This window comes from Rhincodon typus, unplaced genomic scaffold (assembly GCF_021869965.1).
Source record: "Rhincodon typus isolate 14 unplaced genomic scaffold, sRhiTyp1.1 hic_rhity00005494, whole genome shotgun sequence".
In the NCBI taxonomy this organism is placed as follows: Eukaryota; Metazoa; Chordata; class Chondrichthyes; order Orectolobiformes; family Rhincodontidae; genus Rhincodon; species Rhincodon typus.
In genome coordinates, this window is record NW_025971132.1 from 1 (window position 1) to 11,070 (window position 11,070).

The 11,070-nt window shown below is 46.3% G+C and overlaps 1 protein-coding gene across 1 annotated transcript; it reads left to right on the forward strand.

Annotated features, from left to right (window-relative positions):
* Positions 1 to 579: 579 nt before the first annotated feature.
* Positions 580 to 8,028, forward strand: LOC109926336 (transmembrane protease serine 6-like; the record flags this gene model as incomplete). Its single annotated transcript, XM_048594044.1, has 4 exons — positions 580 to 745; positions 915 to 1,186; positions 2,094 to 2,230; positions 6,995 to 8,028. Coding segments are annotated over 4 exons (734 nt in total), but the record flags the coding sequence as incomplete, so codon positions are not given.
* Between the last annotated feature and the right edge of the window lie 3,042 nt (positions 8,029 to 11,070).

An 11,070-nucleotide genomic window follows, 5' to 3' on the forward strand; every position in this document is an offset into this window, starting at 1 on the left:
ACATTCACTCCCCCCACAGCATGGGCCCAGGCTTGAACCTTCACTCCTTCCAAAGTGTGGACCCAGGCTCGAACCTTCCCTGTCCCCGCGGTGTGGTCCCAAATTGGAAACTTTACTCCACCCGCATTGTGGACCCAGACTCGAACCTTCACTTCCCCCCCGCAGTATGGGCCCAGGCTTAAGCATTCACTCCCCCCACGCAGTGTGGGCCCAGATCGGAACCTCTACTTCCCTCCACAGGGTGTGCCCAGGCTCGAACCTTCACTCCCCCCGCAGCGTGGGCCCAGACTGGAACCTTCACTCCCGCCGGCAGTGTGGGCCCAGACTGGAACCTTCACTCCTCCCGCAGTGTGGGCCCAGATCGGAACCTTCACTCCCCCCACAGGGTGGGCCCAGAGTCTAATCTTCACTCCCCCCCTGCAGTGTGGGCCCAGATCGGAACCTTCACTCCCCCCTCACAGTGTGGGCCCAGGCTTGAACCTGGGGGCAACAAAGCAAGGTTAGCTGACCTCCTGTGTCTCCTCTTCCACTGTGAATAAGACGCACCTTCGGATTAATGATTTGCCTCCTCTTCCTCAGAATGCGGCCTTCAGACCTCCATGAGCAGAATTGTCGGGGGAACCAATGCCACTGAGGGTGAGTGGCCGTGGCAGGCGAGTCTACAGATCAGTGGCCGCCACATTTGCGGGGGGATTCTCATCCATGAGAAGTGGGTACTGTCTGCAGCCCACTGCTTCGTTAGCAGGTAGATCCGTAATGTCGTCCAATTGTTCAAACAGCTGGCGTTATTCCCAGTTTACGGGCATGAGGCAGTTTTGCCTCGCCACCTCATCATCAGCTTGGAATTCAGTTTCACGTTAGATGAATGTTCATGTGCTTTAATCATTAAAATTGCTTTCTGTGGCTCCTCACAGGTTTGCACCACCCGACCGTTGGACTGTTGTCCTGGGTAAGTTCAAGCTTGATGTTGTCAGCTACCACCAGCTCACCTTCACGGTGGTAAAGATCATTTCTCACCGGTACTACGATGAAGACACCTATGACCACGACATTGCTCTACTTCTGTTGGACCAACCCGTGCCCATTGCGCCATTCATATACCCCATATGCCTCCCGGCTAGCACACACGTGTTCGAGACAGACAGAACATGCTGGGTAACCGGCTGGGGCACAACTGAGGAAGACGGTACGTGGCCCCTGGGGGTTAGACTTTCTGCGCGGCCTTCGTTTTGTGTGGGTTTTTGCTGCTCCGTTGAAGATCCAGGGGTTGTATGTCTTGCAGGATAAATACATGTACACAGTACGGCTCAGTCAGTTCGATGGGTGGTTTGCAGTGCAGAGCGATACAAACAGCATGGGTCCAATCCTTGCACTGGCTGAGGTTACTGTGAAGGATTGTCTCCTTCTCAACCTCTCTCCTTACGTGAGACGCGGTGACCCCTCAGGTTAAACCGCCACCAGTCATCATCGAATCCCTACAGTGTGGAAGCAGGCCATTCAGCCCATCAAGTTCACACCAGCCCTCCAAAGAGCATCCCACCCCGATATAGCCCCCTACCTTATCCCTGTGACCCTGCATTTCTCACGGCCGATCCACCCTAACCTGCACATCTTTGGACTGTGGGAGGAAACCGGAGCACCCGGAGGAAACCCACGCAGACGCAGGGAGAATGTGCAAACTCCACACAGACAGTCACCCGAGGGTGAAATCGAACCCAGGTCCCTGGCGCTGTGAGGCAGCGGTGGTAACCACTGTGCCACCGTGCCACCCCTAGATTGACTACAGTGGTCCAAGGAGGCAGCGCACCACTACCTTGTCAACGTCAAGGAGGAACTGGCTTTGCCTGTATCACAAACATCGTATTAAAGAACGAAATAAAAGAAGGCAGATCAGTGGAAAAAGGTACAGACGAGACATACTTAGTGGGAAAAGCTCAATGGATTGAATGTTCTTCTGATCCTAAATTCCTAATTTAACTGTTTTGTGCCACTATGGCCATGGCCGTGATGCTGGATTGTTGTAAACTTGAGGAGGACGGGAGGCTGTGCTGAACAATAAGAATCAAAGATGACCATTTCTCTATTTCTCGTAGGGTCAGCTGCAAATGTTCTCCAGAAAGTAGATGTCAAGTTGGTTGATCAGTCTACCTGCAATAAAGCGTATTCCTACACTATTACTCCCAGGATGATCTGTGCTGGCTACCCTGAAGGAAAAAAGGATTCCTGTCAGGTATTGTGCCTTGTTTCTGTCTTTGAACAAAGGAAAAGGCTGAAAAGGTGTAAAGCTGAATTTTCTTAGCCCTACACAATGCAGTTCGGGGAGATGGGTGACAGGAAAGCAGTGGAGGGCAGTGGTGGGTGGGTGCTGTTTCAATGTTCAGGAGAGTCAGTAACTAGAGGACACAGATTTAAAATAGTTACCGTATGATCCAGACGGCTGACTGAGCAAGTTTTTTTTTATATTATTCGTTCATGGGATGAGGGCGTGACTGGCCAGGCCAGCATTTATTGCCCAGAGAGCAGTTAAGAGTCAACCACATCGCTGTGGGTCTGGAGTCGCATGTAGGCCAAATCAGGTACAGATGGCAGATTTCCTTCCCTAAAGGACATTAGTGAACTACTGAAATTAGTGAATTTCTGAAGAAGGGCCCAGACCCGAAACATCAGCTTTCCTGCTCCTCTGATGCTGCTTGGCCTGCTGTGTTCATCCAGCTTTACACTTTGTTATCTCAGTGAATTACAGAGGCGTTTTTCCCCTGACAATCAGCAATGTATTCATGGTCATCGTTAGACACTTAATTCCAGATTTACGAATTGAAATTTCACCATCTGTCCCGGTGGGATTCAAACCCAGATTCCCAGAACCTAGATCTCTGAAGTCAGCAGAGCATGTGAATAGGATAGTTAAGAAGGCATATGGGACATTTGCTTTCATCAGTCGTGGCATAGAGTATAAGAGCAAGGAGGTAATGTTGGAACAAGAACAAAGTTGCTGGAAAAGCTCAGCAGGTCTGGCAGCATCTGTGAAGGAGAAAACAGAGTAAACGTTTCGGGTCCAGTGGCCCTTCCTCAGAATGTCGGAGTTGTGCAGCGCATTGGTCAGGCCACAAACTGGAATACTGTGTGCTGTTCTGGTCACCTCACTGCAGGAAGAATGTGATAGCTCTAGAGGGTTTACAGAGGAGGTTCACCAGGATGTTGCCTGGGACAGAGAAATTGAGCCATAAGGAGAGACTGGATGGGCTTGGATTGTTTTCATTAGAGCAGAGAAGACTGAGGGGGGACATGATTGAGGTATATAAGGTTATGAGCAGCATGGACAGGATGAATAGAGAGCAGCTGTTCCCCTTGGTTGAGGGGTCAATCATGAGAGGGCATAGTTGTAGGGTAAGGGGCAGGAGATTCAAAGGGGATTTGGGAAATAACTTTTTCACTCAGCGAGTGGTGGGAATCTGGAATGCACTGCCTGGGCAGTTAGTGGAGGCTGGAAACCTTACATCCTTTAAAAGATATTTGGATGAGCACTTCAAATGTCATAACATTCAAGGATATGGGACAAGAGCAGGAAATTGGGATTGGCGCGCCTTTAGTGGTAGATATGTCAGTGCAGACTTGAGGGGCCAAAGGGCATATGAAACAGCCCAGCAATAATACCACTAGGCCATTGCCTCCTTTTTGTTGTGATTTGTTGTGGTCTGGATGGCCCTAAAAGATTGGTTTGAAATAGATTCACTGATAACTTCCAGTATTTGGAAAAGGAGCAATCTTCAGGTCTGTGGAGCAGGAGTAACGGATGAATGGCCTCCTTAAAACTTTGTGAATCTAAGCTCATCAAATTCAGTCAGGGTGGTTACTGACTTTAGATCTTAACCTCAATAGATTAGGGCTCGGATAATCAGACACCATGTTTGTTACCAATCACCAGGCATTAAAAGGAGATACTGGATAAGACCAGCATTGAACTGCCTGGTAACAACCCCTTTGTCATCTACACTTGTGAACATTTTTGAAAGTTACTAATAGCCAAGCAACCAGTTACGCATCCCTTCCAAAAATGTTTTTATAAAGTGCTGGTTAAAACAAAAGTTACCACCACTCCCATTGGGACTTCATGTCCCTCAGAGAGAAAAGGGCATCCTATTCCTTTATTAAAATACAGTAACTTTTGTTTTAACTAGCACCTTATACACCAGCACTCTCGATAAACCAGCAAAAATTATATACCTCAAATAGCGCAATTATTCTGTACAATCATTATAGCTTTAATTTATTTACCTCAATATAAATACACTTGTTCAATTGAAATGCCACATGAAGTATCAACAGTTGATTCAGTTTTGAGTTAATTTCTCCTCAAACAGCGCGATCTGCAAGTGGTCAGTTAGAGTACAAAAACAGAAATTGCTGGAAAAGCTCAGCAGGTCTGGCAGCAGACTTGGCGCTGAGGTACTTAATGAGCTACATAAGGTCAGGTGACCAAAGATCAGTCAACGAGCAACTTTTGATGAGCATCTTGAAGGAGGAGAGAGCTTTGCTGAGGGAATTCCAATGCTGTTGACCTAGCCAGCTATAGGAATGACCACAGATGATGGAGTGATGAAAATGGGATTTGAGCATGAGGTCAAAATGAGGGAAGGCATGGAGATCACAGAGGGTTTGGGGCTGAGGTAGATGGGAATAGAGAGATGTGGGGATCGGGAGCAGCAAGACTGTAGAGGGTTGCCAACTCAAGAATAAGATTTTTGAAACAGAGATGTTGCCAGAATGGGAGAGATCACAGTTTGGCAAGCGCAGGGGTGATGGGTGAATGAGATTTGGTGCAAATTAGACTCTGTGTCATAAAATCCCACAATCAGTCACAATAATGCAAAAATTGTTTCCAAACCTTGTGGGACAACAGTCAATGCTGTAAAAGTTATTCAGTATGTCTGTCAGCACTTGTAGGGGGAAAGCAGAGTCAACATTTTGAGTCTGGTGACCCTTCACCAGAACTGATGAATTTTGCCAGCAATTTCTGTTTTTGTTTCAGATTTTATTACTTTTGGTTATTGATTGTAACCATGTTGCCACGTGATAAAATGCAGCTGGTAACTGTGTGCAGCCCACTAGCTCATTTCTGGGAATATGTTCTTCTCCTTGAATGAGAGACAATACTCAAACTTGTTTGATTTTAATTTTCCTTGTTTTTGTATGTCATTTAGTTTAGGAATTGTCTAATGGTCATTCCTTTTTTAAGCTGAGACATTTTGCTTATTTCTCATTATCCGACATAGTATGTACCTTCATCTGTCACTTCTCCACCGCGCCCTCTCTATCTCTTTTCTCTGTCTCAGGTTAATCTTTGGTTCACTTCATGCCTACCGAACAGAGGGGTGTATGTGGAGCCCTTTCTGTTTCAGGTAGCCTATCTCATCAACAGATCGCATTTGAGTCAATTAAATGCAAAGTTAAAGCTCCTCTAGCCTATCACAATTAATGCCCTAACCTCAGTAATTCATATACCAACAATCTGACTGGTATTGTCCACACAACCTGTCCAACACTTTGAATCAATCATAGAATCCCTACAGTGTGGAAACAGGCCCTTTGGCCCAACAAGTCCACACTGACCCTTGCAGCAACCCACCCAGACCCATCTCCCTATAGCCCACACACCCCTGAACACTATGGGCAATTTAGCTTAGCCAATCCACCTAGCCAGCACATCTTTGGACTGTGGGAGGAAACTGGAGCACCCAGAGGAAACCCACGCAGACACAGGGAGAATGTGCAAACTCCATACAGACAGTCGCCCGAGGCTGGAATTGAACCTGGGTCCCTGGCGCTGTGAGGTAGCAGTGCTAACCACTGAGCCACTGTGCCGCCCCAAAGTGAGTCACTTTGTTCTTGTGCTGAACAAGGGGCATATTTATAATACAGGCTTTTGCTGGAACTCTTATATGCCAAGAGAAAGGAAAGACCCATTAGAAAGAACCCAGGTTACCAGAACATTAGCCAAGGCACCTCAATACCACAATACCACCACTTCCTCAGGGAAACTTGTAGATTGTGGTGTTCCCGTTCTATCTGCTGCCCTTGTCCTTCTGGGGGTAGGGATCATGGGTTTGGAAAGTAATGTCAAAGGACCATTGGAGAGTTGTTGCAATGCATCTTGTAGATGCCACTGTGCATTGATGATGGCGGGAATGAATGTTGGAGGTTGGTGGATGGATGGATGCCAAACAAGTGGGCAGCTTTTACCAAGATGCTCAGATGAGGCACCAGAAGACCAACAGCCACAATGGAATTGTAATTCTGTGCCAGTCCACGTTCTGAGTTGAAAGAATGAACAGAGAGACTGTAGAAGGAGAACAAATATTAAAAACAATGAAAGTATGATACAAAAACAGGCCATTTGGCCCAACCAGTCCATTCTAGTGGTTCAACACAAGTCTTCTCCCAATCATGAGATAAGGAATAGGCAGCATTTATTTGCTCAGAGGGCAGTTAAGAGGCACATTGCTGTGGGTCTGGAGTCACATGTAGGCCAGACCAGATAAGGATGGCAGTCTCCTTCCCTAAAGGACATTAGTGAACCAAATGGGTTTTTCTGACAATCGGCAATGTGTTGATGGCCATCATTAGACACTTAAATCCAGATTTTCTTTTCATTGAATTCAAATTCAACCATCAGCCATCTTGGGATTCGAATCCAGGTCCCCAGAACGTTATCTGAATCCCAGGATTACCCAGAACTGTGGATCAGCCGTAAATCAGAAACAAAAGCAGAAATTGCTAGTCTGGCAGCATCTGTGGAGAGAAATCAGAGTCCACTGGACCCCAGATGCTGCCAGACCTGCTGAACATTTTCAGCAATTTCTGTTTTTTGTCTCTGGATTAACAGGCCAGTTATGAGGCCATTTTCCTGCCCCACCTCACCCAATCCATCAATGCTCCTGTTTACAAAATTGGAACAGCAACAATTCCAATTGATGAACTTCCTCTTTGCCTACAGGGTGACTCTGGAGGGCCGCTGGTCTGTGAAGAGGCGAGTGGGCGGTGGTTCTTGGCTGGAATCGTGAGCTTCGGTTACGGCTGTGGCCGACAGGAATACTATGGCGTGTACACGCGGGTGACCCGACTCATCGATTGGATTAATGCCAATATTTCATAACCATGGCGGAATCCGAGAGGTTTGGGACGTGTAAGGCAGCCAGAGGCGCTCATACTGCTCACACAGGACTATCAATCGGGAACCAGAGATTTCGGCAAATGTTCCAATGGTGTCGGCCAGGGCGTTGAGATGTTGTTGAAGTCTTCTCTGTAAATAAACCAAGCAGCCAATGAACCAGCCCTACACACACACACGCGCGCGCACGTACACACACACACACATACACACACACACACATACACACACATATACATGAGCTGCCTGAGCTGGTTGCACAGGCATTTAATAGGGTCAAGAAGGGATGGGAGGTTTAGCAATTATATTCTTGCGAGGCTTGTGTTATTCGGGACAGTATCCAGTGAGATGTTCTCCTAGCAGGCAGTAATACGGGAATTAGATCATGTCTGATCTGTATCTTAACTCCAACTAACCACTTTGCTTCCATAACCTTTAAGCTGTAGCCTACCCAAAATTTATCAATCTCAGTTTTCACTTGCCCACATCCCTCACTCCAGCCAACAGCTTTTGTTTTGCGGAGGAAAGACAAAGAGCTCCTGATTTCCACTTATGGAAATAAAAAAAAGTTACCTGATCTCAGCTCTTTGTTTTGGTTCCCTTGTTCTGTATATGCCCTAACTGGATGAAACAGTTTCTTGCTGTCTACCCCATCAACTTTTTGTCATATTCTTTGAATCTCAATTGGGGTGAATACCTCAAGAATCCTTCCAAACCTGTGGCCTCCTGGCATTTGTTCTGAAATCTGAGACTTTTAAAATTTTGTTCTGGGTCGCTCGCTGGTTCCTTCAGATCGAATCAAGATCATAGAATCCCTACAGTGTGGAAACAGGCCCTACGGCCCAACAAGTCCACACCGAACCTCAGAGCATCCCACCCAGACCCATCCCCCAATAGCCCACCTAAGCTACACATCCCTGAACATTGCGGGCAATTTAGCATGGCCAATCCACCCTAACCTGCACATTTTGGACTGTGGGAGGAAACCGGAGCACCCGGAGGAAACCCGCTCAGACACGGGGAGAATGTGCAAACTCCACACAGATAGTCGCCCGAGGGTGGAATCAAACCCGGGTCCCTGGTGCTGTGAGGCAGCAGTGCTAACCACTGAGTCACCATGCCGCCCCAGAAAAAAATGAGTGGATTTTTCCCGGCCGGGATCAAGAGGAATGAGAGAATGGCTTGTATTATTGAGAGGAACGGCTCTAACAGACACTTCTGGTACAAAGCAGTTGCTGCTGTACCAGTTCATTATTTTCGTACAAACAAATTAATTAGGAGGACAAGTAGGCCACTGGGTCTACAACCCTGGTTCACCACACAATAGGATTTGATTGTGGCCTCGACTCCACTTTCCTGCTCTTCCCCCCCCATAAGCCCCACTAACCTTTGACTTGCTTGTTAGTTAAAAATCTATCTACCTCTGCCTTAACAAAGAAACATTAAACAACCCTGCCTCTGCTGCTCTCTGGGGAAGAGAGTTCCAAAGCCTCAGAGCCTGATGAGAAGATTTTTATTTTCACCCATCTTTATTAAGATACCTTACACAGGGTCCCCTTGCATTGCTGTTTGGTGCAGGTCAGATTAATGCTCAGTTGTTTCATTCCACACTCTTTGCCCCAGTCTGTGCAACTTACTCCGCTTCATCCAACCATTGACTGTCAAAAGACTTAGCTGAGAGGTAAATGCTAAGAAGAGCCTAAAAGGGGTGAATGTACCAGCGGGGGCTCAGATCTGTCGTGAGGTGGTGGGCTTCCATTCTCATTTCAATGCCTTAAGCACAAAAATCCAGCCTGACGCTCCAGTGCAGTACTGAGGGAGTGTGGATTTTTGGATGCAATGTTAATCCCTGAGCCCTGACCTGCTCTCTCAAAGAGCTGCCGACGATCCCATGTCACAATTCATAGAAAAGCAGGCGTTCCGGCCAATATTTATCTCTCAAGCAACAACAAAAACATCTTGTTAATCTGGTCTATTTGTGGGAAATTGGCTGCAGGGTTTCCTCTCTGACGATTCAAAACTGCAGAAGTATTTAATTGGCTATAAAATACTTCAGGACATGGAAGTCTTTGTGTAAAGGCAAGTTTTTTTTTTGCCTAGATTCATTGGACGGGGTATGGACTTTGATTTTTGCATCTCCAAAAATGGGAAGGCAATTGCCAGTCCATTAATCCAGTGACCAAGGAAATGTTCTGAGGATCTGGGTTCAAATCCCGCTGCGGCAGGTGTTGCAATTTGAATTCTAAAAAACGAAATTAAAGAGGGATACGGGCCAGAAGCAGGCAAGTGGGACTAGTTTAGTTTGGAATTATATTCGGCATGGACTGGTTGTACTGAAGGGTCTGTTTCAATGCTGTATGACTAATGATGACCTTGAAGCCATTGTTAATTTTCATTAAAAATCCATCTGATTCACTAATTCTCTTTAAGAAAGGAAATCTTCTGTCCTTATCTAATCCAACCCCAGCAATGCAGTTGACTTGTTACTGCCTTCCTGGCAATTAGAAATGGGTAGTAAATGCTGGCCTGGCCAATGACCCATAATCCTATGGATGAATATTTTAAAAATGCAGATTTTGAACCTTGTGATGCCATATGTTGATGCTTCAAATACGTTCTGTAAGCTGTTGTACCTCAATTCAACTCTCTTCTGGAACTGTACAGTGATACAGAACAGGAGGCCACTCAGTCCAGCTTTTTGAAAGAGCCACCCAATTAAACTTACTTCCACCCACTCTTCGAGTATTTATCCAACTCCTTTGTTTGAAACTTATTGAATCTGCTGCTGCCATATTTTCAGGCATTTTATCTGGATAACTTTTCAGTCACTGTTTGAAAGGAAACCTCCAACTGTCTTCTGCCCAATTACCTTAAATCTGAAGCTTCAGATTTCTGACAGACCTCAGCCCAAGGAAATAACTCCACAGAAACTAGTATCCCATCACCAAGTCACCCTTTATTGACAAACGCATAATACCTGACACTGGTCTGGCTTCCTCAGAGCCAGCTCTCAGAGTGAGCAGAACATCTGACACTCCTGTTTATATCTATCAGCCAGGGCTCCCTGATTGTCGGGCATTCCTCTCTGCCACCTGTGAGCCAAAGCTACGCTGATACTGTACAGGGAGGCATCGCATGTCAGCACCAAATCTCACTGGGATCAGAGTGTGCCAACGCCTCAGATGATAATTGCTACTTCTTCACTTCTCTAAAGGATATATCTTAGCTACAGCACTATTTCCAAGGCTGGCCCTTTCTCAATAGCAAATGTAAGGTGCTAGGATGGAGGCCAGGTTACAAATGAATTTTCTATAATAACTCACTATTCTAAGGAAAGACCTAAGCTCCGGTACAGACATGGGAGCCAGGGCACATTTGATTGCCCTCACTTTATGTTCCAACGAGTGTAACCCAGTCATGTTGGCTCTGTGGCCCAAGTAGGTTACACATATTTTTCCCTCCTAAGGCGTGCCCCCACCTTGGAGAAACATTTAAGCACTATGTCCCAAGTTCTCTAAATGCTCTTAATTAGTCTTCCCGGTCATTAGCACATCATCCAGATAAATGGCAACCTGTGGTAGACCTTGTAAAATATCTTCCATCGTCCGCTGGAAAATGGCACAGGCTGACGATGCCCCAAATGGCAGCCTCGTACATTGGTACAAAGCCTTATGGGAATTAATTGTAGCATATTTCTGGTAATCCTCATCTAATCACAATTGCAAGTACACAAGGCTCATGTTCAGCTCCATGAAGAACAGCAACCCACCCCCTCCAGTTTTGCGTACAAGTTTATTCAGCTGCAAACATCGATTTATCATTTGTTTGAAATCCCCACAAAAGTGAACTGACTGGTTGGTCTTCACAATCGGTACAATTGGTGCTGCCCATTCCGCAAACTA